General features: G+C 41.6%; 1 protein-coding gene across 1 annotated transcript in view; it reads left to right on the top strand.

Moving 5' to 3' along the window:
• Nucleotides 1–27,980, top strand: part of trim62.1 (tripartite motif containing 62, tandem duplicate 1) — a 40,758-nt gene that overhangs the window by 354 nt on the left and 12,424 nt on the right. Inside the window, exons 2-3 of the mRNA XM_084063554.1 lie at nt 638–1,234; nt 25,454–25,549. Coding sequence (XP_083919680.1) covers nt 827–1,234; nt 25,454–25,549 — 504 coding nt within the window. The 5' untranslated portion in view covers nt 638–826. The remainder of the gene's footprint in view (nt 1–637; nt 1,235–25,453; nt 25,550–27,980) is intronic.

Below are 27,980 nucleotides of genomic sequence, written 5' to 3'. Positions count from 1 at the left end.
AGGAGCAACCAAGTCAATTAAACAGCAAGCAAGCTCAGCTCTAGTTATACAGACGTTATCTCTTCTCGACTTTCCCCGTTAGAAATAAGCAATTAGTTAAGGTTTGCTTGTTGCCACTGAATGAAATATTCCATCCAGAGAGGAGGAAATCAAGAATGTTTCCCACTGCAGGTGCTTCCTGAAGCAACAGCACATCTCACAAGAACAACACAAATACTTAACAATTAAAACACCACGGTGGTAAAAGTCAGTCTTCTCAAAATGATTCTGAAGAGCAAAGTGTTCCAGTTTTCCGGATCTTAGTTGAACACAAGGAAAGAGACTGGTTCTGGTTTCTGGTCGAAGCCACATGAGGCAAAATGTAGCTGTACTTTATGTGGATGAGAGTGTGGGGTTGTTAACGATATCATGTAAACCAACATGTTTCTGTCAGAACAACTCATGAATGAATAAAGACAACTTATGAAGGATAAGATATTTTTTATTGAATATAACGTGAGCAATATATTTATTATGGTTTGACTCTGAAATAACCGAAATCCTGTCAATTTCTGTACTGTTGATGCAACAACATCAACCATACCAAAATCCATGTGAATTAGTATTAAAAAAGTGTTCTTGTGCTCTTTTTCATCAGATACATCAGAAGTGGAAAATCTAAGATCCTAATCTGTCAGTGAACATCTGCATGACACTGAACCCCTCCCAATCTGAGAGCTGAAACTGAGAACTGAACTGAACCATCAATTGAACCAACCAATCACCCAACCATATAGTGCTCCAGAACGGTGTCCTGTTAGATGCAGCTCTGTCTCTGTGTTTGCAAATGGCTTGCTGTCTGAAGGACGAGCTCCTCTGTTCCATCTGTCTGAGCATCTACCAGGACCCCGTCAGCTTTGGTTGTGAGCACTACTTCTGCAGAAAGTGCATCACCGAGCACTGGAGCAGGCAGGAGCCCCGCGGAGCACGGGACTGTCCAGAGTGCCGGAGAACCTTCGCCGACCCTCTTCTCTCTCCGAGTCTCAAGCTGTCCAACATTGTCGAGCGCTACTCTGCCTTCCCGTTGGACGCCATCCTCAACGCTCAGAGGAGCTCCTATCCCTGCAAAGACCACGAGAAGGTCAAGCTCTTCTGCCTAAGTGACAAGAGCCTGGTGTGCTTCTTCTGTGACGAGCCAGCCCTGCACGAGCAACATCAGGTGACCACAATTGACGAGGCCTACGAGGAGATACAGGTCAGTGTCACAGAGATGTGGGGAACTGGGGATGTTCATATTTAACATAGTTCTGAATAACCTATCGTCTCATTTACATGCATCTTATGGAAACAGGAAACTTCTAATGTAGGTCAACTCACTTGGCAAAGTTAGAGTTCTTAGGATTCAAAGAACCCCTTCAATAGGCAGATCTTCAGTTTGTGGGAATTGGATAATAATAAAACACATTTTATAGAGTGGAAATTGTAGGTACTAAAAACAAAACAAATAACTTTATTAAATATAATATTTAATGTTATATTCATAAGGATCATTATTGTGGTTCCATTGTATTCTATTGATTTTCAGCAACCCACAATCAGTTTCATTTTTACTATTGGGTTGAGCTTAAATGGAATTTGAACAGTGCATAGAAAAATAACCCCTGAGGCTGACTTCTGTTTATGTCTGCATGTTCCATCATTAGAAATAGCCTACTTTTTGTTTTGAATGTTGCACAACATAGTTGAATGAACATATTGCGTATCATTACAAGAATTAAAGTGCTTCAGAAAGGGGCGTAAACTGGCAGATAAGGCTGATTATGTGGTTCTGCTCTAATCCATCAAATATAGGCTGTAATTAAATGGCCAAATTAACCCCATATCCTGCTTAAAGGGCATTTTCATAAATCAAAATTGTAATTCTTTTTTTTTAATCACCAAGTTGTTTTGCAGTTTCTCATGAAAGAGACTGTTGGTACTGTTTGAGCACTGAGTGGTATTGATGTTATAGTGTTAAGCCTCTTGTATGCCACTTTCACAGTCTGTCTGTGTCGCAAAGATGTTCCCATTCACATGGCCCAAGGCCTGACTGTTCATTGTGCTGCTGTCCACTTACACCATTCTGAAAGTATGTCTTTGAGCTGGAACATCAAGGCAGCCCCTCCCTTCATCACCCTGCATCAGTGATGAGGTTTATTATTGTTACAAGTTCACTGTATTATTTACTCCTTAAACTATTGACAGAATATTTACATCAAACTGCTCTTTATATCAGCCTCTTTGTGTTATTTTATGGCCGTATATATTACAGAAAAATAATCTTTGACATTCCTGTTGGATCACAGTTCAGTTGAGGCATTTATGAACTATAACTATATATGTTGATGTCCACAGCCATAAAATAGCACACAGAGGCTAATATAAAGAGCAGTTTGATGGAAATATGATTTTAAGCTTTAAGCACTATATATACTTTGTTGTACGATAATAGCGAAAATAGCCAATCTGCAAGTTCACAATATAAGATGCTAATTGTGAATGTGAAATTTGTTAAAAATCTTCACCTACAATAATGGAAATCTTCCCCTATAATGATCGAAAGTGGTTAATGTATTTTGTAATAAAAGTAAAATATATATCCTGTTAACACATTATTTAGTAGTTGTATCCACAGGGCTGTGTGATTCTGCAGCACCATAGAACATTTTAGAATGAATGTTACTAGTATGAACATAAATGTTTGGGCAGGCATCTTGCTGGAAGCATCAGAAAGGTCAAAAAAGGGTGTACGCAGCAAAATGTTCGGTGTTAATTCAACTCAAAAGGACCCGTGCTGTGTAATCTTCGTGCAGAAGTAATTAGGCCCAGTACAAGACGTTGCTCTTTCTCTTGGGTGGTGTCTTGTCCCGATCCTTGGAGCTCTTTTCAAGGCAGAGTGATGTGGCATTTCCTACGCTGGCAGGAGGTTTGGAGGCTGCCCAGATCTGCAACCACTCAACGGGAAGAACACTTACCTTTTTGTGTGCGCAGACATTTACAAGCAGAAATGTTCTTTCTTATGCAGCATGGAGAAACGCAAATGTCAATAGAACGAAACGGATGGTGCAGAAACGATTACTATCTCATTTGTTATTCGTGATCAAATCTTAAATCAATAGCAGTGCCTGTACTGCATATGTAAAGAGAATATTCTCTGAATTAATTGTTCTTTTAATTGAACTTTTGAGAAAGTAATGTGCTGTGACTTTAGCCGTGCTTCAGTTTTATTTTGTGTCTGTCCTTTCTTTTCAGTGACCAGGCTGTGAGTTAGATCGAAACAAACATGACACAGTTGTGCCCAGAGGCACAAAGGTCATTTTTAGCACAAGCTTTGATTATACACAGCCTTAAACACTGTGCCCAAATGACATGATGAGGACGTGATAAAGTGCAGCGATCAGCTCCAGTTTATTGACTGCTGAGGTCAGAAGGGGGGGGGGGTCTGTAAAACATTTTTTTCTTTCTCGCTTTACATTTTTTTTAAAGATTATAAATACATTGGGTAATGGGTATTTGGTTTGTCTAGACTAGTATAGAGCCTGGACAATGTTTTAGAGCCCATTTATTTTAGTGGCATGGTACACTGGATTTCCCTCGACTATGTTTTGTCTATTGTTTGTGTGTATTGCTCTTCCTTTCCCTCTTTCAGTTTGAGATTACTCTTCATCTCGTTGACTCTGAAGAACTGGGACTACTGAGGGTTGTACGGAGAATTAGCTACGGTCTGAACTCTGAATCTTCTGTCAGTTAAATATCCTGCAAAGCAACATTACTTTGCTATGCCGAATACTGCACTGATGTCTTGCTATAGGCAAAGTCCTTCTCTCGCCCCATTATCCATTAGGGCAAGAGGCATAGAAATGTTTTATGCCACCTCCTTGTTTACCTAACAAACGTCAGACAGCAGAGTGTAAATGGTTGTGTGGTCATTTCTGGTTTATTATTGACAGGACACTAGAGATAGAGGGAGAGACGGGGCTTGACTCTGAAGATCTTGCAAGTCGCAACTATGATTGGTGCTTTAGCCATTACACTGAAAGAAGGCGCCCTGAGTGTTACATTTTGTAGTGTTTTAGATTTTTTGATGCCTGGTCTATTGACTGAAACGTTGCCTAAATACAATTGTCCTTATTGTGCAAGTGTAGACTGTGTGCGGGTTATTTATTTTATTCTATATACGTTGTGTTTTTGATAAAAGTCAAGCCTCCCTGTACAAGGTACAATGAGAAAAGATAAGTCCTACAATAAGACCTATGTACCATCAATAGAATTAGGTTTTTTTTGTATTGAAACTGAATTATTGACCTGCAAAATTGCCTGCATTTCAAACTGAAAATTAAACATGCATTGCATCTCAGAAAGACAGCTTGGCTTGGTGATGCAATTCCTTTTTGAGTCCCAAATATTTGATTTCTCAAAGCCTCCATTCCTGTGGGGTTCAGATGAATGAGGTTTGGTTGTTGTTAGACCCAGTTTGTTGATGCCTCTGCTGGGCATCAGTACGTTTGTCAGTTTGTTGATCCAGCCACTGATGAATGCACTTTGTTTGCTATGCGACTGGAGCGGAGGGGGACCTCTCATTATCCTGGTACCTTACTCCTCTGACCCCCGGACCACAGTCTTGTTGCTGTTGCGATGACTTTTACCTCCTGCGGATTTATATCCCTCTCTCCCATGGATATTGCTGCAGTCAAATGTGCACAACTGCTCAGCATGACAAACGCATCTGCCATACATGTACGCTAATATGCAATTAATTCCTCGTCGCATGTCTCTATGTAAAGACTATTAAGGGGGAATCGAAGAGGATTTGTTGCAGCCTCTGCCATTTGCTTGGAGGAACTGATGCATTGATTAGGAAGGGCTTTATTCCACAGATCGCATAGGGTGGTATCAAACGCTGCTTAAATCCAGTTACAAGAGCAAAACTACTCTTATGCTAAATACTGTTTGTCCCAGACTTGACTGATGAGATTTCACGATGACGATCGTAAATAATGACCTAAATGACTGCTCAATTCTTAATATTTTGATCTTCCTAAAGGCTTTAAACCCATTAAAAGTATATATCGCCATGACAGGAAACCAAAGTTCTCATCGCCATTGCTCATCGTTTAGCTACCCTGTAAAGCTTGTAATGGGTTGTTTAGGAAATAATGACTTTGTTTTAGGCAGCATAGTTAATGATGGTGAGATTAGTGTTCCCATCTTCCGACATGCTAAACTGGCGCCATCTAAAATAGAGGTTTCAGTTGATTGCTCTAACCCTCAGTGAAGTCAGATCTCGGTGGCTTACAGCTAGTGACGTGGTCTTTTTTTATAAGCCACATTTACCACTGTGCCTTAATTATGATGATCAAGATTGTCACTGGGCAGCGTGAGATCGTTGTGTTGGGGCGAGACAGAGCCTCTGCAATGCTTTCCAGTTGGTCCCGGGGGACCTCCATAGGCACGGCATGTCATTAGAGCAGTGTAACGCTGGATAAGAAAAGAAATGGGCGCTGTAGCCCCTGGTTATCCATGCATGCAGGGTTGTTGTTTGGAGGCTATCCAGAGATTAAGCTAGACTGTTTAGGCAGAAGGAGTCGCAGGAGCTGGCTGGTGGCTTGATAGCACCGTGTCCCTCTGGTGACGTGCGTCAATCAAATTGAGAAGCTACACCTCTGGCAGGCATGTTCCCTTCCATATCTACTGTACAGTATGAATAAGGGGAACACGTGTTTTGCAGTATTCCATGGGGTGGTGAGACACTGTTGAATCCCTTGTGTGCAAAATTCTATAAATAAGCAATTATTAAAATAAATAAGTACAAATGCAGTATAAAAAAACTCCAATATTTATTTTTTTCATTAACGATAATAATGTTGTGAAAGAGGAAATTATATTTCAGGATGAATTGAGTGTAATTACTGTTTCTTAAAGAAAAAATAATACACGCACACACACTATCACATTCATTTTTGGCACAAAAGCTTCCGTAGCACACAGGGTTGTCTGTCACTCTGGTGACTGCCAGTGCTAGGCCGTAGCTCTTTGAGAGGATGCCATCGGTACACATGCTGTCACTACTGCAGTAATGAGTCAGGCTATTTCAAGGGCAGCCACGACTGCCATGTCTTCCATGGCTTGCCCCAGTCCTCTCCCTCCCTTTAGCTCCATCTCTCTCTCTCTCTCACCTCGCACTCTCTTGCTCCACCTATGCTCTGCTCTTCTCATTCATAAGTTGCATGCTTTATTAAATGCTTGGGATTTAGGTTGTTAGTTAATTATGTGGCGGGAGGTGGCTGCCAGCAGGGCCCCCAACAAAATAATGATCTTGTTGGCAGTCAGTGCAGGTGGCGTTGCGGAGAGGTTTCATTCATGCGTAAACAGAGCCATGGGGAAAGGCACAACAGTCATATTCTATTAGAGGAATGTAGGCATAATATCCTCATCCAGAGGGATGCAGTGGCTTGTTGCAGCATTACCATTGTTGGAGAATGCTCAAGGTGGGACATGATGGCTAGGCTGGATGCCAATTTAGCCCCATACTGTTGGTAAATCCATCAGATGCCTTGTCATCTAGCATCTAGCCCACACGCTGTATAGGTCATTGAGGTCATTGCAGGAAACTAGAGTGGATACTTTTCTATTTCCTTTTGCTAATATTCCCATCAGTCTGTGTTTGTTTTTTAGATGGAGGGTGATTTATTTGGCTTGCATTTTGTTGAGTTGAAATGTTGGTACATCTGTTAGACTTTGTGCTTCCTCTGGGAATTGCATGTATTATGGGCCTTATGGACAAAGGGCTTAGCTCTAAAATTATACCATATGTTTGCCAGTGTGCCAACATATTTTGACCGATTGCTAACGCAAAGTACCCAGTGGAATGTATAACTGTTTTACTTACTTAAGGTGTTTTTTGGATTGACTGCATAATTTCATTAAAAATATATATATCTTATTGTTCCTCAGGAGACGTCCTTTTATTCTTCAAGTTTGGATTTCTAACCTTTAGCCGTTGGCTCTTTTGGCAGATGGCAAACATTCGTCTTTTCTACTTTTTACCTCCTTCGGTTGTTCTTTGTTCCACCAACTCCACATCTGTTGTTTTGTTCCAAACCTGCCTACTCCTATTCTGTTCTGTCATTTTACTTTTACATATTCACGACACAGTGAGCGTATGGCTTTAAAGGTCTTTCTGCTGCAATAGGCAAATAACAGAATGATCTTTCATGTGTAAACAGGATTTATTTTCATTATAATGCTCTGTACCCGAGGTAAAGGTTTTGACAGTCTGGGATCCACCTCTGGGTCTAGGAAGCACTCTGTGTGTACAAGAGAACTGGTCTGGCAGAGTGGCAGGACCACAGAATGAGCGAGAGGCAGGGTCACTGCAGAGGAGGAATTTGCAGGTCATCCTGCTAAAGGAAAGGGGAAGTTAATCTGCCCCCCAACACACACACACACACACACACACACACACACACACACACACACACACACACACACACACACACACACACACACCATAAAACCACCTTTCCCAGTGTTAACCACATGGACCCTAGTGTCCCTCTTCTGGGGCGATCATCCGGCGAAAATAGCAGATCTACAAGCTCACAAAATGTCGTGTTTATATCTGCTCTTTTCAGCAAATAGATTTGGTATATAGGGAAAAGAGAGCAAACCTAGTAGTATAGACCCCTGGGGTACTCCGGTCAACTAAGTCTATCCCCCCATGAAGCCGCCATAAACAGGCAGTGATAGTGCGTTGACAGGTGTTTCAACTCCATGGCTTCATAGCCAGAGTAGCCTATAGAGAGACTAATTTCAAATGGCAAGGCTAATGAGATGTTTCGTTCAGGGACTTGGACAAAGCAGGCCAAATGTCACTTTGCAAAAGAGAAGCTCGACTGACTAGATTAAAGGCCGCTATGTAATTGGTGTTAATTCCTCTACTCATTTTGTGACGATTCTTTCTGTACTTTGAGTTTAATGCGTGTTTATTGACCCCTGAGACTGAGGCTGAGCCTGGCGCTCCTGATTAGCTGGGGAATTATGGCAGACTTACAGGCCATTGTTCAGGAGGCCTGGGGTTGGTCGGGTTGGGTCATAGATCTCCTGTAAGTCTACGATTAGCCAGAGATGATTCAATTAGACATGCTGCTGTTAGGAGATGTCACTTATACAGTACAACCTATGAGCCAGACTGAAGTATGACCCAACGGAAGCAGCCGATGAGAGTGAAATGAATAGACAAGAAGAGGCCAATGAAAGTTTAAGCTTTGAATGTCTCTATTGTTTAGGTTCAAAGCCCAGTTCCACTTTTTGCTTACCCACTGACTAGGGGTGTCGTGACTTTCGAATAATAAGGTCACAATTCGATACATTTTCAATTAACACTTTTGAAAACACACTTTTGAAAAAAGAAAAACGGACAATTCTATGATGGTGGCTTTTGCACATTAGGAAAATCAAGTTGTTGTAATGTACCCTTCATCTTTTATGTAACTGCAGTCAGTGTGTATTCTTCACATCAAACAGCAGGTTCCATTCAGGCTTGCTTTTTCATTTCCAGGACCCCCAATTTGATATGCATTTATGTTGGGACCCCAGTCTATATTTTGGGGGGTGTGTGTATTTTTTTTTGTCACAGTGCATTTGCAATTTCCCCTCTGCATTTACCCATCCTAACTATTAAGAGCAGTGGGTGCCATTAATACAGTGCCTGGGGAGCAGTTAGGGGTTAAGTGTCTTGCTCAGGAACATTTATTAGACACAGACCTGGGCCAAGGGGCGAACCGGGGACCTTCTGAATCCCAGAGGCCTCTCTACCCATTAAGCTATCGGTGCCCAACTATATACATACAATACACATAGTTAATATCCACAGTATATAATAGCATCTGTATCCCATGATCATATAAGTTGCACAAAGAGACAATACCACATGGGTAAAATCAAAAACTGGGCAAATTATTTGAATCATACCATTTTTCTCTGACCACATATTCTTTTGAGGCTCTTTTGCACTCCCATAATTCACTCCTGCATTTGGGTCTGGCGGGGTCAGACTAATCATCGCAGAACGGTCAGACAGACCCGTGTGGCCTCCCCCCCCCCATCACCTCTGGTCAGCTCTTCTCTCAGGAGGAATTCCACCTGGCCATGCTAGCAGAGGTTTCTGCACTACGGTTTGTATCCTCAGGCTAGAGGTCTTAAATTGATTCCGCTTGGACAATCTGACCCGCTTTTACTCTGGAGTTTCCAGGATATGTGTTAAAAGGTTGGTCTATTTTCAGAGAGTTTTCTGTATAGTGCTAGTCATGGGGCTTTGGCTTTTACTTGATGTTACGGTGCTACAGCGTGATGTTGGCTCAACTAACCCAGATACCATTAATTGGAATTGAAGAGAGAATTTATCAACACAAGACAGAATTTATCAACAGGCAGATCTATTTAGTCTAGTGAGTAAGCCTATATTAGGGCTGGAAATGTTTTTGTGTACTGTCTGGTGACTTTACAAAGCAGCCTTGAGTCCCCAAGAGATAAGTTGATGTCAAGGGAGTGACTGAAAACAGGCCCTAACTTTATTAGGGCAGAACAGTGATGCTGCCAAGTAGAGCCTGACTGATAAATCATTTTGTCCGATATGGCCATTATTAGATTTAGTTTTTTTGTAAATGTATTTTATTTTTTTATTGGTATCTGCAATTATGCAGCCAATGTGTCCCAGATTTATTTTTACCAGTTTCAGCTGCAAGCTTGTGAATCGTCTATTTTTGAATAGAATAGAAAATAGAAATTTTGGAATAAGTAGTTAAATAAAAGAAAATTACTTTTTTTTAAAAACAACAAATATATCGATCAAAACATTATTCTGGTGCTTTAGGACTCTCCAAAATCGGGCTTGGCATCATAATCGTCTATACTGGCAAGCTAAATGATTTCAAAGCCTGCATGCACAACAGCTGTATGAGGATTCTTCTTGAGCTGCATTCAGCCTGCCAACACGGAGGAGTCTAATAAATCTGTTTATCCCCGCTTTCTGTTGCTAGCATGCAGCAATGTCATGTTTTATACAAGGTGGTATGTGCATGTTTTTTTGCTCAGCTTTGCTAATCCTTGGAAGCTGTTTTGATCTGGAAAGGACATGAACATACATTTAGTTGTGATGATAATCCCCTGGCAGTCAAGGATATCCGAGGGTCATTTCCAGGCCGTTGTTGCTCTGTATAAAAATACCACTAGCAGCAGGAGATGCTTTCCTGGCAAGCTTAGTTTTGCTTGGTTAATAGGAAAGCTCTGAATATAACTTGGAATCGATGTTAATAATGCCCCCTTCCTTTCAAAATAATTAGAAAGCTGATTTATGAGAACAGCTGGCAGATTTGTTGAGATATTATGTAATGTCGGAGGAAGAGGCACAAAGCTAGTAATTTTTGCATGTACCCTTTTTTCCCCCTGCCTTCATCAGTTGCCTGTTGAGATGATGTATGGCCCATTCACAGATTGGTGCCTACTGTAGCTACTGACAGAGATGATTGATGGCTTGTCAAAGATGGGCTTGAACTGGAATATACTGTATCAGATGGGATGCTGATCGTTTGGGCCTCATACTTGTCTAGACAAGTCTGGGTGTCTACAGTGTTATAATGCCATCTTCAGAAATAAAAGGTATTTTCCAGGATCCAAGGATGATTCCTTGGACTCCTAGTTTCTCCTAGATTCCATGACTCCTAGCTCTGAAGACAGAGAAGAGTTATTACAGTAGTCAGGGGAGGAACAACTATGACGGTAGAGCAACTCAGGCTGCTAATGCTTAATTTATCCTCCGTTGCACGACAGTGTCGCTAGGCCTGATCGCCTAATCGCAATTATTTGACATAATCGCAATTATTTTGCTTAATCGTCATAATCGTTTCCATGTTGAAAACGTGTCACTTAGTGACACATTGTAAGCTTGTTGATCAGCTATTAATGCTATTTTGAAAATTATTAAATATGTCAGTAATTTCTTTGTATATTTTAAGTTATTTGTCATATTTGCCCTGAGCAATTTTTGATTACGAAGCCTAAAAGGCAAACAAGCCCTAAGTGTTGCACGCCGCAAATTGCTGATCTACAAGCTCCCAGCGCTTCATGGACGCGACGTATTGTGGCTGTGAGCTTGTAGATCGGCTAGTAGATCATGTGAAACAGTTGCCCGAAGTAAGTATAAATTGACTTTATGTCAAGACCACTAGAGAGTACAGTACCTTGTCTCTGGCAGGCAGCTCCCTGCTCGAGCTTGCTTGCTTCATCTGCCCCCTAATTACCAAACGTACCACTGAACGCTGTGGCACCAGTGTATCGCTGAACGTTGTGATACCAATGTATCCTTCTATCTGATGACCCTTTTTCTTTTTTTTTGTGTAAATTCTACCTGCAGTACTTTTCTGCTTCTGTAGCGCAGCACAATTTGTTCTCGCACAAGCTAATAAGCCCTTCAGCACCGTTCTCATTCCAGCAAGCTCTGTTTGGGCTCATTAGCATTACGATTAGCAATTTGAAAGACTTACGATTAGCTATTTGAAAGACTTATGCATCCATTTATTTTAGGGGGGCGGTGGGATCTGAGTTGACATGCGATACTATGTTTAACGTTAGGGTTTAACTGGAGGAGGAAGAAGTACATTTGCGTACTCTGTGCCCTTCCTCATTGGAAGTGGAGCAGCGTGCTCTGAACATTCATCATTTACATGACGTGCCCTACATTCTAATGGTTGGAGGACTACGGCAGCATCAGCCCCTCCACACACACACACACCCTGCTTCTCCTTTCACCACCACATACAGTACCTGCAGGTTACCGTACATTAAACAGTGTTGGGTGCGTGGGCGTTATGCTTGTTAACCCATTCAATCCGGACACGCATCATTTTTTGATTTCTTTGGCTATTCAAAAATAGCAGATATACAAGCTCATAGCGCTATGAGCTTGTAGATCTGCTATTTTTGAAAAATCTTGAACATTTTTGTAAATCTTTGAATATATATTTTTCCACGGCCAAATACATATCTAAAAATGTTTTCTAAATCCTAACAGTATGTTGCTATATCAGTGGTGCTCAAACTTTTTCATGTCAAGGACCACCCAAAATTATATGTATTTGGCCACGGACCCCCATCTCAAAATAAGTTGTTCCAGGAACCCCAGAAGCATAGATGGGAGTTAAAAATATTCACTTTATGTTCAAAGATTTGCACAAATTTTCCACGGTTTCTCAAAAAATAGCAGATCTACAAGCTCATAGCGCGGCACAGAGTGCCGTGCTATGAGCTTGTAGATCTGCTATTTTTGAATAGCCAAAGAAATCTTAAAATGGCAGTTTTAATGGATTAAAGTCATACGCTTATAGTACCCAACTACTGTGCCCCTAGAGATGACTTGTTAAGGGGTGTGTGTGTGTGTGAGTAATGAGCTTGTGCACCTGCAATGTGCATGTGTGTGCATAATGAATAGCAATTGGGAGTGGGTGTGCATGCTATTATTGCCTTTTCCCTGAAACTAATTGATGGAAATGCGGAATCTTTTTTCTTAACCACATGAAACCTAGCATCGGTATTCTGGGGGTGAACATTCAGCAAAAATAGGCGATCTACAAGCTCACAATCCGCCACAAAGCAACAACGTTGCTTAGCAACGTGCCGTTAGCTGGTAGATCGGCTATTTTCAGTATAGACCCCTGGTGGACCCTGGTCAACGAAGCATATAGGGTTAAAACTTTTATGTAGATACGAATATGCAATGTTACAGTATGTGTAAGCATTTCATACATACTGTACAAAACCGTTTGGACTATTTGTAAACATTTTGTCAATTTTCGCCTATAATGTAATCATGCACAAAATGGAGAAGCCAGGTTAATAGTGCTTAAATGATCTACATTTATATCGTCGCTGTCAGGCAGAAACCTTATCTCCATATTTAAACTTTTATGTTGTGTCGTAAATTGCTGCTCTAGTTCATCATACTACAGTGTCACACAAATGTAGCAAAAATAGCAAATCTACAAGCTCCAAACGCATCGTAAATGCGACTCGTTTTGAGCTTGTAGATCTGGTATTATTATTTTTTGGATCCTGAAAAATAACAGTTTTGGACAGATTTCCACCCGAAAGCAATGATATATAGAGAGTATAGACCCATTATACATTTAGTGTAATAGAAGAACTTGATATAAAAACTCAAATCCTAGAAGTATACAGTACAAAACGTGCTTTGGAAAGCATGCATGAGGAAACCCCAAAAGCCCTCAAGAGAATTCTGGAAATGCATTTTTAAACAAAAAGAAAATCTGGGGAACATTGATTCATATGGCACAAAGTGAGTTCTCTTTTTGTTTTAGGGCCATTGTCTGGTAGTAATCTTGTTACAGAGTAGATAATCCCTGCTTGCTGGGCACACGGCTGTGAGCTGATCTCCTTGTCCAGTGCGTGGCCACTGGCACTGTAATCTCTAACCATGTCCCAGCTGTGCTGGCAGCACAGGGAGGAGTGTTGCATCGCCGTCGGCAGTGTAAAACAAAATAAAAACACTGCCTTTTGTGTTACGTTACACCTCAGTCTTTTTAGATGCATTAGTACATTGCTTCTCAAAGTGGGGTCCGGGGACCCCCAGGGGTCCTTGGCGGGGTACCAGAGGATCCCCAGCTAAATAAGTTAATGTAGCGTCACAATCGTTTAACCACTTTAACCATTATTGTATACTTTGGCTGTTCAAGATCTACAAGCTATGAGCTTGTAGATCTGCTATTTTTGAAAACTTGTGAAAATGTGCGCAAATCTTTGAATATATATATATACCGGTATATTTCTTTAAAGCCTTAATTTTGGGGGTCCTTGACATGAAAATGTTTGAGAACCACTGCATTTGTATGAACAGATATTAAGTTCTACTAATGCACTATAGGATGAGTAATTTCTTATGTGGTATACAATATGTCAACTTTTCATTTCAAACTACAAGTGTCTGTTAAAAAACATTTGCTGCACTGCAGTACTGTTGTACTATAGGATTAAGAGGTTTCATTTACATTTGTTTTATTATGGGCTTTCGAAAGTAATGCGTTAACGGATGTGATTAATTTGAAATGCATTGATGATAAAATAATGCAGGTTGTATGAAATGTGTCAATTTAGGTTTTATTTTGAAGTGAATGACCGTAAGTGCTGTTTGTTTTTGTGCTGTGCCTTGACCGCTGCTCGGGAAGTGAAACAAGAAGATGACCGAGTTTGGAATTTTTCAAAATGCTTTTTATCTTTTGTTTATGTTACATAACTAGGTAATGGCCTCTTCAAACACATACTTTATATTCTGTTGTTTCACAGTTTATTTAAAATCTGCTGTGTTTAATTAAAAGATTTGATTGTCAAACAATCTGAACACATTTACATGCGTGGATCAGATTAGAACCCAAACCGTCTTTTGTCTTTTAACTCTATTCTGTTTAGATTTTCACGTCCACCGGTACCTCTTTGGTGTGGATTTCTCATTCATTTGGTGATACTGTCGTTTGTTTCCAATTTTAAATAAAAATACAATTTAAATTAAGCATAACATTTTGCATGATTAGTCAGCAATTACACGCACACACGCACGCACGCACGCACGCACGCACGCACGCACGCACTCACTCGCACTCCACAGGCTGTCCAATGTCTATTCAAGCCTAGTTTATCATACTTTGTTGGGGTGCAGTAGGTTAGTCCGACAGCGCATTCCTCCGACAGCGCAGCGCTCCGACGTTTCCAATACTAAACCCGAACCAAACCCTCACCCTAACCCTAACCGCACGCGGATGCCACATAGTCGGAGAAAAGGTCTGTCGGATTAACGCATGCCTCCCCTTTGTTGTACAGTAACGTCGCTGTCTGAAAATAACTGATTTTGACATTTGGAATCCGCTCTTCTCGGTGAGCGACGCTCAGCAAAGTATGATTTTGGTATAAGGCTGCCTCTAACTCAGCAGGCCAGTGTTATTTTGGAGGCAGATGCCGTGGGTCCAAGCTCCAGAGTTCTTAGTCATTCCTGCTCAGTCAGCTCAGCTGGCTGCTGGCTGCTGATCTCAGGCTACAGGGACAGGCGTCTCCCCTGGAGAGAGGCTCTGTTGGCTCTGCTGATGCTAGGGGAAAACTCACAGGCTAGGATACAAGGCACACAGCTTGAGCACAATTTGATGTCTCGGAATAAACACTGGAGTTTATAGCTTGAGACAGCATTTTTTTTGTTTTGTTGCCATGAGTTCAGTTGTTTGTTTATGAAGTTTTGTTCTTTTAGTCTCCGCGCCCCGGGGCCAAAGACATGAGATTGCAGGAACTTGGTTACCACACAGGCCCCTATGAAAGGAGGAGGTTTGTGTGCGCGGCATGGCGTCCCGTGCTTATGAGGTAGGTCTACTTATGCAGGTGCTGAGAGAAACGTGACGCACAACTTGGATCAGTGGTTCACAAACTTTTCCGCTTGGGACCCAAAAGATAAATCTGTCTACTCGGGACCCAAGTGTACCAAAATACATTATGAATGAACAATTTTATGGCTATTTCAAAAATAGTGAAAGTAGCTGATTTATGAGCGACACATTGCGCTTGTAGATCTGCTATTTTCACTATTTATTTGAAATTTCTGAAATTCTTTTGACAAATTTTAAAAAGAAAAGAATCTGCATTTTTACCCCAGAAATGTAGGAAACGTAGAAAAGGAAGATTTACTCGCGACCCATGAAAATGGGTCTGCAACTCAAATATGGCTCCCGAGTCCCTACTGTACATCCATCAGTGTGTCCCACACACAGGCTTTATTTGGGCGGGACGCCCTATTAACGTTTGAGAAATTATACTGCATTTGGCAATTATTTTAATGCCACATTTATTTATTTTCCCAGAAATTCAGAATGGTGACATTTGCGTGAACGGTTTTCTTTCACCAATGTGCACATCACATCACTGTGTGGGTCAATTAACCTTGTTGGAGAGGGAGCCCTGATTCTAGTGTGTGAGCGTGGCAAGTTACTGTCTGCTGGAAGGTCAGCCACTTTCTCTGAAAGCTGAAAGTAGGGGAAATCTATCAATTAGCGCACCTCTAGCTTTGTACAGCACTGCAATTAGTAAAAATCAGTCGCACTATGAAATGCTACCAATTAAACTACATCACCACAAAATGGATAAGAAAAAAGGCCAGTTAGTAAACAAGCAATTACAAGGCTATGGTACAATGCAACTCCAATTTGTGAGCAGTGGCTGAGCATTGTGGAGGAGATATTTGTAATGGAGAAACTAACTCATAACTTGAGATTGCAAGAGACTCTATTCCTTGGAAAATGGGAGAAATGGACTGAATATAGAACCCATCAAGATGACACCTCTAACAGTGATGGACATTCATGAATGGACTGGAATATGATGCTTGATAATCTTACATATGAACCCCTGCACTGTAACTGAATGAAAATCTGCAAATAAAAAATAATTACATCTCCTTGCCAATAATTACATTTTTTAATTAAGGAAAAGGGGAAAGAAGGGATAATAATAAGCTAAAGGTATGCATTATGTCATCTCTTTGTGTATAATATCTGTACATGTAATAACACAGGCTAGTGTAACACTTTAACGTTCGTTAGCCTATGTTTCTTGCTATGCTATTACACATACAGTAGGGTGACACAGTAATCCGTTTACTGTCCAACCTGCTTACATAACATGGGATTTAATTTCACACGGTTTCATCATTGTAATGTGTGTAGCCTACAGCTAATTACAACCTAACTAGCAGCACATTACCACGGATTAAAGTTCTCAGTTGCCAAGACTAATTTCAGTCGTTTGGAATCCATAGAGGCCAGCATTGGCCTCTATGGAGGCCAAAGCTGGAATCTAGCCCTACAGTAATATATCTTTTATTTAAAAAAAAAAGAAGCATCATCCATAACACCCTTTCTTCAACTGGTTGGTAAAATAGTAAAATAGCAGGAACATAGGTTTAGAACGATAATACCAAAACATCATGATTTTATATATTGTGCTAATTGTTTAGAAAACAGATCTCTATTGTGGAGAGCTATTCCACAAATCACAGATTGGGACTTGGCTTTAATCACTGCATTACTGATTTGTTAAACTTTCATTGAGGTGACATAAAGGTTTCTGTGATTGTATTAACTCTGTGCTTTGTGTAAAACAATTGGTAGAGAGCTCAGTGTTCACAACGTGTGTTGCTTCCAGCAGTCAATCGCCTGTGTTTTGACATCGGTGCTCCTTAAAGCACCATGACACACAATGCAATGCAAAACCTGTGTGTCTAGTGGTGGTTTCATACCCGTAATTTCATTCCATTTATGGCTGCTGCTTTCATTGCAGCCTGTGTCGGATCCTTGAGACTGTGCCTGGTTTGGGTCACAGTGTCTTTGGGAAGGCATGACCATGCACTAGCTATTTCATACTCCCCTCACTTGTCATCGCGTCTTATTGGAGCTGTCTGATAGTGAAGTGCATTTTGCTTGTGTGTGTGTGTGTGTGTGTAGCGGCATTTTGTGTTTCTACTACTATTGTATGACCTAATTGGCAAACGCAGTATAGAGATTCTAGGGGTCGTGGGGCCGGTCAGCATACTGGAAGCCATCATTAACTACTGTCTGTGTCTTCTCTTCCTCCATTTGATCTTGACTGTGCTAGGTTTGCTTTGTGTTGATTGAATGAATAGATAGCTTTAGACCAGTGCTTCCAAACCCTGATGCTCAGGTATGCCAGGCACTGTTGGTTTTCCTATTAGGAAGCTAATAATTGCATTGACCTGGCATCCTTGTCATTTAATCGAATCACGGACTAGTTACGCCTAGAGATGCAGCAGCTGGGTGAATGCCTTGGAACTACAGTACAGTATGTATACCTGGTAGATGTAGAAAAGATAGAAAACCATAGACCTGTGTTGAGTTAGTCCCTGTGTGAATTTATCCTCTGTGTTCTGTTCCTCATTGCCAGTTTGTAACCTAATGTTTGGTGTCCTGTTTGACTATTGCAAGTTCATTGTATAAGTATTCTCTTGGGAGTTTATCTTCATGTATTTCCCTGGTCTATAATGAATGTTCTGACTGTCAAAAAAAGATAGCAAACCATCTATTCTCTGTCGTATGGTGGTGTCAAAAATAGCAGATCTACAAGCTCACAATGCGATTGATCAGCAATTTTTTAGTGCAGGACAATGTAATGTGTAAAAATACACGAGGACCAGGCTTTATTTGACAGCATTCTTATGAAACTATGTAGTCACTCGTGTTTTTCTCTCCCCTCGTCATTCTGAGAACTGATCATTTATTCTCTGTTGCCGGATGTAATTGAAATCCCATCTTGAGGTTGAACAGAGTCATTTATCCCCCCCTGGGTGGAGCAGAATGATTCACTTCTCCACTGTACAGTACAAGCCTTTCTTGGTAAAGCAACATAAAACACAGTGCACACATTTATGATAGGGCATGTTTAAGCATGTACCGGAAATTATTGACTTTCCGTTTAGGGCTGATTAACCGAAAATGTAATATAAATGATATACCGTAAATGATGTAAATATTATTATTTAATTGAGCTTCATACAATACAGTGCTGCTGCAGCAGTGCTACACGACCTTTAGCACTCTATAGTTAGACTAGATGCACATTAATTAGTTGTAGATGTGCTTGGTTCTATTATGGGACACACTACTTTTTCTACCAAAGAAAGACAGACCTGCAAGTGAAGTCAATGTGCCAGGGATTAGTAGCCTGGTACACTTTCCTGGTCGTGTGAATTGACATTATCACGTGTCTTCTTCAGACCGGTCTGGCCCCAAGCACTGGGTGGGCGTTTTGCAGAAATCAAAAAATTTTAAGAGCCAATGAATCGGCGTCTGTCAATCACAGGGCCCTGAGCGCAGATGTTCTGCATCTGATAGTACTCATGTTCTGCAAAACGCCCACCCGGCGCTTGGGGCCAGACTGGTCTACAGAAGACGCATGATGATGTGAATTCACGCAACCAGGATATGGTGTACCAGGCCTAAGGTTTTAGCTCTCTGATGGGGTATATGAACCACCCTACTCACTCAGTCCTTCAAAGGCAGGCGGATCGGCAGCTTTGTATTCTAATGTGCAGTATGTAAATACCAGTTACAAGTTGCCTTTCCAGAAAGACCGATGAGAGATGACTAAGCTGTTCATCTTGTTGCCTCGCTGCATTCAAGTATGTCATTTGAGCTACTTGTTAAGCTACGCTATGATGCAGTTGGAGTGTTCAAGGCTAGTACAATGTTATATCTATAAATATGACATAACATCATGCTACGATAAACCGCTGACAAACAACATCATTTTCAAGTGTGGACATTTAAAAGAAGAAAGCCCATCCCTGGCCCAGACCGCTGGCCTAGCGATCCGGGCACCTAGGCTCCAATGTAGCCTGACAGTGCATTGCGGGTTCAAGTCCCGTTCCCGACGATCTTCACTGCATGTCTCTCCCCAGTCTCTTTCTCCCGGTTTCCTGTCCATCTCCACTATATATAGGCAGAAAAGCCCTAAAAAATATGTTAAAAAAGAAAGAAAAGGCCCATCCTTTACACACATGCATGCCCTGTTTCTTGTCCTAACAAACAAGCTGATAACTTTGAACGTGTGTTATGACGGTGCCCTTGCTGTGACACACCTATTCGGTGACAACGGTGCAAGGGCTGGTTCTGTATGGATGACATATTTTCCGACCCTGTGCCCATAGTGATTTACAAGAAGCTCATAAAGCAGCAGACCTGTCTGTAACGGCTGCTGTGTGCTCACTGCTTGCTGCTGCTCTGTTGGCTGGCAGCCTATTTACCCCGGCTGTCTGCTACCTGACAGAATTACTATCTGAGCTTGGGGAAGGTTATGCTAAACCGTCCTTGTAAAAATCACTTGCACCACAGTTTATGCGGGTGCTTTTGGGGTGTGCACAGGTAGCCTAATGACAATCGGATGAAAGGGGTCGATGCTGCTGTTTTTCAGTGGAATAAATGAATTATGAATTTGAGCAGCATATTGCCTGTGCATACTATATGCCCTTCAGGAGGGCTATGAGTCATAACTTTTTTTTGCCTTTACATTTTTTGCAGGGTGCTTTTTGCATGGCATCTGTTGAAATCAGAGGAAACCATTTATACTGGTGTGTGTGTGTGTGCTTCTCCCTCCTGTAGGCTCTTTCATTATACGTTCAGCGACTCCGCATGTTTTGTTCCCACCTCTATCGGTGCAGGCACTTTGAAACCAATAACTGCCTTTTTAACTGGTGAACGAGTGGCTGAATTTAATAAAGCTAGCAGCTGTGAGGAAAGTTTGTGGAATTTTAAGCATCTTGAAGAAATGTAACCCCCCCCCACACACACACACACACACACACACACACACACACACACACACACACACACACACACACACACACACACACACACACACACACACACCTCCCAACATGTACCCTGGAGCTGCTAATGTGAGAGAAGCCAAGAAAGGATGGAAGGACAGAAGGATGAAATTGTTTTTAGATTTATAACCCCCCCCCCCCCCCCCCAATTCCCCACAGTTTGACATCCTAGACCTAGGGAAATGTCATATTTTTTCAATGCAATTTGTGTTAAATAGCTCTGTATTCTGATAGTACTAATCGCTATAGAGTGTTTGATCAGTAACAGGAGTCTCGCCATCTCTCCAGCTCTTTAATAAACAGAAAATACATTGTCACCACAGGGTACCATTTGTATCCAATCGGGAGAGAGAACTCACACAGGATACAGGATAAACAAGTAAAATTGGAAGTTATGACATAAAGGAATGAGCAGACAAAATTGGAACTGGATCACTATAAAATGTAAGATGATAAATGGCTACTCTCTCCTGATTGAATGAAATTTTGTCTCCCACCTGAAAATGTATTCATTTAATTTTAGTTTATTAAAGAGCTGGAGAGACGGGGAGACCCCTGTTACTGAACAAACACAGAATATAGTGCCCAAAAAATGTTTTGCTTTAACCAAACGATATCACTCACCCTACTTTAAACCCTCTATAATTAGTAAAACAGACCTGAGTTTCACTGTACGTTGTGTTCTTTTTCGATCTACAGTACACCAAATCTCCTTGCCAAAAATAGCCGATCTCCAAGCTCACAGCGCGTTGCGAATGTTCCCCCCAGAATAGGGATGCTGATATTCTCTCTTTTCTCGCCAAGTTTTCCCCTTGACATACTGTATCTTAGGGGGACAGATGTACATATTTACGTGCCGTAATTTGACAAATGTAGGGTGCTATAAAGTAACAATGTAATTCAGGGGTGCCGTGGATGAAAAGAATATTTACAGTACACGGATGCCCTGAGCCATAAAAAGTTTTGAGAACCACAATGCTAGCCTATTAATCGCTACTTGGGTCTAGCTCCATCATACCTTTCAGATCTCATCATCCCTTACACCTTATGTAGGCCCAAACTCCTGATGTGAGGGCCTGAACCTCTAGTAGTGAAAAGTAGCAGATCAACCTCAAAACACGTTGCAAGCAATGTTGTGAGGTTGTAGATGGCTATTTTTGTCTGGTTTTGGATAGTGTGGTTAAGTTTCTAACGTATAGCTACTGTATGTTTTATTTAATTGCATTCCAGTATAATGCATATTATTTTCATCTTGCGGAACATGCCACACAAGCATTTCACTGCTTGTACCTACAGTATATACGAGTGGGCGGACACGGTCGCCTCGGAAAACAAGGAAGTGTTGTTCAAATGAAATACATTTTCGGTTATTACATCCTCTATTTCTCGCTTCAAATGTTTTCAAAAACATTCTTGAGAGCAATGTTAAGTTGTAAATGATGTTGTGTGTTTGTTTACATGGCATGGTTGGATACAGCATAAAATTCAAGCAGCGCAGCAGTTGCTCTGACCCTTTGATTAGACAGCGGACTGTTATTGAGCTCATCGGTCATTATTCAGAAATAACACACCGCTGAATTCAGCGATTGACCAATCAGAATCAAGTATGTAACTAAGCAGTGTAATAATGTGCATTAATATGTCCATAATAATAATACATTTAATTTATTTACATTTTACCAGATCACAAAGTGCTACAGGGTTTAAAAACAATAGCATAAAAATAACCCCACAAAAACAAAAAACATTCGGCAACAACATAAGACCCTTATTGGGTTAAAAAGTAGATTAAAAACTAAAAAACGATGTGGCTCTGCAAGAGACTAGCCGTCTATAAGAGCCTTCTATGTGTCTGGCTGGAGCTAATCTCTCAAACCGCTGAACCAATCAAACTTTGTATGCACACTGCCAATACGTTAAATGTTTTTGATAATATGGAACTTACATTTTTTAATCGAGTCAATGGCTCATTATGTCAACTAGACCATACCCGGTCGACGCATCCGTGGGGGGATATGCGCACATGATCTGGCAACCCGGGAGGCGACATTGTTTGACACATAAACGCTAATAAGAAGCTGAGATTTGATGAAATTGAAAAACGGGCTTCACAGTTAAGTTCAGATGGTAATGGTCAATGGCTGTGTGCAAAATCAGAGCAATTGCTCCAGCCACTGAGGAGAACCGGGTAGTGACACCACTACAGACAAACAGACAGAGGTTACTAGAATTATAGTAGGATGGGTGACGGATCGAGCTGAGACCTTGCCAAAATGTTGAGTCATATGTCATAGATGAGCCTCATTGGAGCCACCTGACCAATGCCAGATGTTTGGGTCCGATGCTGATTTTCTAATCAAATCGGCTTGAAAAACTTAGATTTGATTAAAGGTTCTACTACTAGAACATAACTTATAAGTAAACATGTATAAATAAGCATAACGTTTTGAAATATGTGAATAGAACTTTTAACTCTAATTATACATGAACTGAAGTTTATTACTGTATTATTTAACCACACACGCCTTTTCAAGTGTGTTGCAATGCATTGTGAGATTGTCTATTTTTGAAAATCTGAGTGGTAAAAAATCTGGACAATGTCAATATATCGTCCAAACGGATGTATTTTGTGCGACACTGTAGGACTAAGTATTAAATGGGGCTAGTCAATTATTAAAAAAAACTATTTTTTTAATGTTGATTCATTGATGTATAAACAATACAAAACATGTTTTTTTTTTAAACAGGCTTCTCGATTATTCAATTAATCGAATCCCTCCCCAATAGTTTTTTTTCATTTGAGCTAGACAGTCAGACAACATGCAAGTCTGTCATGATGGTTCTTCCTCTGCCGGTGGGAGAGGCCTTTGACCCACCGCAGATGAGAGACTGCTGATCCTGCTGCACTCCTATTATTAACATGGAGAGTCACGTTCCCTCTCTGACTGCAGTACGGATTGTTTTCCTTGTCCTTGAAAGGGGAGGGGGAGTGCTTTATTTCCAACAGCCCATATTTTATCTGCCTTTAATTTTCTAGCTCATAATTGAGGTCAAGGATTCTCTGAATGTCAATGCTGTTGTTTTGTACAGCTGTTTCTCTGCCCAAGTGGGTGGAATTTGATGCTACGGCAGCAGCCCTTTATGTACCCTCTCAAAGACGTTTGTATTAATGTGTGTTTTTTGTTTCCCCTCTGTTTTGGTATTCATTTGTGAGTGGCGGGTGTTTTTAATGACACTGCTAAACTGACAGTTCCATTTGAAGCTTTTATTCTGCAGTGGTGTTCAGGAGAGCTGTTGTCCCTCAGGATTACAGGGAAGGTGACACACAAGGCTGCATGACACACAGACCGCATTTAGCGAAGAGGCAGGCTGTGAATACAAAGAGCAAGATGGCATTTTAACTAGAGCTGTCTCACAATATCAGGATATGTAGTCAGTGATGCCTGTGTCATATTGATGGGCCCGTATAGAAATATGTGCAGTGTATATATTTTTTTGGTTTGCTTTTAATAACATTTCTGCATTTGTATTCCACTGAGCCTTACCCTGGCCTACATGCTGGTAAATCCCTCTGCAATGTAGAGGGAGAAAGAGGTGAGAGAATACCAAGGAGGACATGAAACATTGTACTGTAACTAAATCTAGTCTATGCCACTCTCAAAGCCCATTATTTGTTTTGGCTTTACGTATCTTGTACCATTTTGGTCATGTGCATTGTATTGGCAGACGTATCATATTGTGAGTTACCTGCCAATATCCAGCCCTAATGTTAACCACTTTCAACCCTGCATCCCTATTTTGGGCATGTCATTTTGGTGAAAACTAAATTTTAAAAAATGGCAGATCTACAAGATATAGATTGGCTCTTTTACTATTCGTCGTAACACGAAGTATAGGTCTTACGTGGCTATGTTGTGTTCACACAGGAGCTGAAGGGAATGTGTCTCTGCAGCTCCATGGCTTCTCTGAAATATATATTCGAGAATGCATTTGGACAAGCACAGGGGACCAGTGTAAAACCTGCAACCATTTGTGACAGGAGCCCATCCTGAGGAATCTTGGAGGGGGCTAAGAGAAACACTGGTTATGTGTGGGGTTGCCTGACTAGAGACAAGACCCAGTTTCTCTGACAGAGCCAACCATCTCCAGAGAGCTCATTTTACACTGAATAAACCACCTCTTTCTGTGTTTCATATCGCCACCACCACCTTCTTGCCTTCTTTGCTGGTCAGACTTGACATTTGCTGTGCTGTGACTCAGTGCGCCGAGCTGTTAATACAATCAGTCCACCTTAATCAATAAGTCATGGAAGCCCTTTAGGGCTAGAAGGTGTCTGAGACACCTGAACCTCCCACTGAGCAGCCAGAATGAGGAGAGTCCAACCTTGAACAGAACTTGGACCTTTGGCGTCAGTTCCCTTAGCAACAAGTTGGCTATAACAAGAACAGTGTATTCACCCTTACAAATGACAATTCCTCTGACTAAAGAAGTCAACCACAGTAATAAAACGTTTCATGTAGGTCTTTTTTCCCAAATGAGAAAAAGAAGGTTGAAAAAGTGACACTTATAAAACGACGATTCAGTCAAGTTAAACAGATATATATATATATATATATATATATATATATATATATATATATATATAATTTTTTTTTTTTTTTTTTTTTAAGGTGTTGTCAAGATACGCTACATGAGCTCACAATCTACCAGCTCAGTCTACAAGCTGACATGTTAGATTGCCTATTTTAGCTATTCGTCGTACAAAGTATGTAGGGCTTCAGTGGTTAAATACAGAATGATGGTTTTCAAGTAAAAAAAAAAGGGGGGGCGTATATTGCATTTAGAATGGCACCCTGCAAGTATTGTGTAGTTTGACCTGCTACCACTCCAGTATAATTCCAGTATAATTCCAATGTAATGGATTAAATTGGGGATTTGTATTAAAGTCCTTTCACCAGTTGCTCATGTGGTGTTCTTGTTTGTGTGTTGCAGAGGGAAATGAAGGAACAGCTGGCCACCCTGCAGGACAGTGAGAAGGGCCACACTGAGGCCCTGCAGCTCCTGCAGAGACAACTCACTGAGACAAAGGTACCTGAACGCCTGCCTGCATGGGTCTCCTCAAACCAGGCAGCTAATTTGAATCAAATGTGTCTATTTGAGTCACTTAAAAGAACCGGTTAAAAGAACGGGTGACGATAAACGGGAAGACCTTGATCACTGGCCATCTGTCCCCCTGCCTAATAGGCTTGTATTGACAGTGAAATTTCAACAAGTAAATTGGATTATTGAGCAGCCGTTTTAATCTTGACAACTTGTTTTAATCAGCTGCACATGAGCATCTAGTCAATACTGCAGGTTTTCCTCCTCCTTTCCTCCCTGTCTCATCTCTCCCCTGTAGTGACGTTGAGCTATTGTATGTCTGACAAGGAGGGTGTCTCTGCCGTCAGAGATATTTGTCACGTTTTCTATTTACGCGTGGCTGTCTCTGCCGTCAGAGATTTCTTGTCATTCTTTCTGTTTACGTATGGCTGTCCCATGTCACAGCAGTGCTTGTCAGTCTGTCTGTCGGTCAGAGTCCTGCACTGCAGGATTTTCTGCCAGCATACTAACGGAGTCAGGCAGATACAGGCTCTGTCCATTTGTGGCCTTCCATCGACTGGATCTGACTGTGATTCATCCGCAGGTCTCTTGTTCAGCCATCTGCTGCTCCCCCGTAGTAAATCAGCATCACCATCTCATTACGTTTACATCCATTTGTAGAGGCCGCACTGCCTGGACGGGGGCCACAGTGTGACTAAAATTGATCTTTCCATCTTTCTGATGCATTTAGGAAGCTGACAATGAAGTGTCTCCGCACCCATACTGGAGCGTTTTTCAGTACTGTATGTTCTCGTGATGAGCCCTGCTTTGTCACAGTCACATTGGATACAGGAATGAATGTCGAAATGGCAGGATCTATCACAGAGCATTTTGAAAGCCTAGTGTATTGTGTGTGTGTGTGTGTGTGTGTGTGTGTGTGTGTGTGTGTGTGTGTGTGTGTGTGTGTGTGTGTGTGTGTGTGTGTGTGTGTGTGTGTGTGTGTGTGTGTGTGTGTGTGTGTGTGTGTGTGTGTGTGTGTGTGTGTGTGTGTGTGTGTGTGTGTGTATGTATGTGTGTACTGTATATAAAGTGTGTGTGGTTGTATATATACTGTGTGTGTGTGTGTGTGCGCGCATGTGTGTGTGTGTGTGTATATACATACATACACGCACACACACATATACTTATATCATTTAATGACATGCCCAAAATAGAGATTGATTATCAATCAATTATTTGATTACATTATCAATTATTTTTTACAATCAATGAAATCGATTAGTTCGATTAAATGTTGCACCTGTACTGTAACCCCTGCTGTTGGTCTTGGGGAGGGTGTAGAGATTGTTCTCCCCTGCCGGCTTCCCACCCGCGAGTGCTCGGCCAAGCTGGAGGCACTCTAGAGGAATGGAACCCCAGTCTCCACGGTTCGGTGGTGGAAAGGAACTTTACCCCTCCACCACCCGAATGCCCTTGTCCTTGTAATTCTAACCGTCTACTCTGAGACTGGTTGGACCTGATATAATGGAAAACCAGCAGTACCGGGTGTCCCGAGAACCGGAGTTAGGGATCCGCTGCTGTGGAAGATGAGTCGTGGTGAGGAGAAATGTAGCCTTTTCTCAGCAGATACTTTGATGGTTAATCGTTGATCGTGGATATGTTTCATTATGGTGTGTCTGTGTGCCAACTGTATAGGAGTTTCCCATGCTGGCAGACTGTGTGCTACACCTAAATGAAACGCAGCCACAATCGATGTTATTACCTTCAGTTGTGTTGTCTACCCGTCAAAAATGTCTACTGTGAATAGGCTCTAACCAGCGACATTGGCTCTCCTCCGTAACGGCCGCGTCGGCCTTGTGCTCTGGAGTGTCTCGCGGTCTGAGGGGCAGGAGACATTGTGTCCCATTCTCGTGCCCTGAAAGGCAGCCAGCGAACCTGTTCGCTCTGTTGGCTGCAATCGTCTTCCCAGCAACCACCGCAGCCTGCCGGCCCAGACAGAGAGACAGACACGTCGGTTAAAGCGAATGCCGAGCTGCTGCGGTTCACCATCTCTTTCTCCTCTGTGTCATTAGCAATCCCAGGTGGGAGGACAGTGGGGACACACTGCCCACCTTGATGTCACAGCCCTCTGTGCCTGCACAGGAGGGATATTAATGGGCTCCCTCTGGAACACAGAGAGTATATTTGCCCTTGGTTTGAGAAGGAACACGAATGGGGTTGGATGGTGATTGATTTTTTTTTCTTTAGGCAGGAGTAATGAAGCCTTGGGTCACAGTGCTCCAGAATCCAGCTCCTCTTGTGAGGAGTTCTAAATTGAGATCTTTTTCTAAATTGAGATCTTTGGTCTTTGCGGACACTTAACAGATGCACAGAGAGAGTAGTCCTCACTCTAATTCAGATTAAGATTTTCTGCTGTTGTTTAGCAGCCTAGCAGCCCTAT

Source organism: Gymnoscopelus microlampas (genome assembly GCF_963454915.1).
Source record: "Gymnoscopelus microlampas genome assembly, chromosome: 7".
Lineage (NCBI taxonomy): Eukaryota > Metazoa > Chordata > Actinopteri > Myctophiformes > Myctophidae > Gymnoscopelus > Gymnoscopelus microlampas.
Note: the sequence above shows the minus strand (reverse complement) of the source record. Positions and strands in the feature narration are given on the sequence as shown.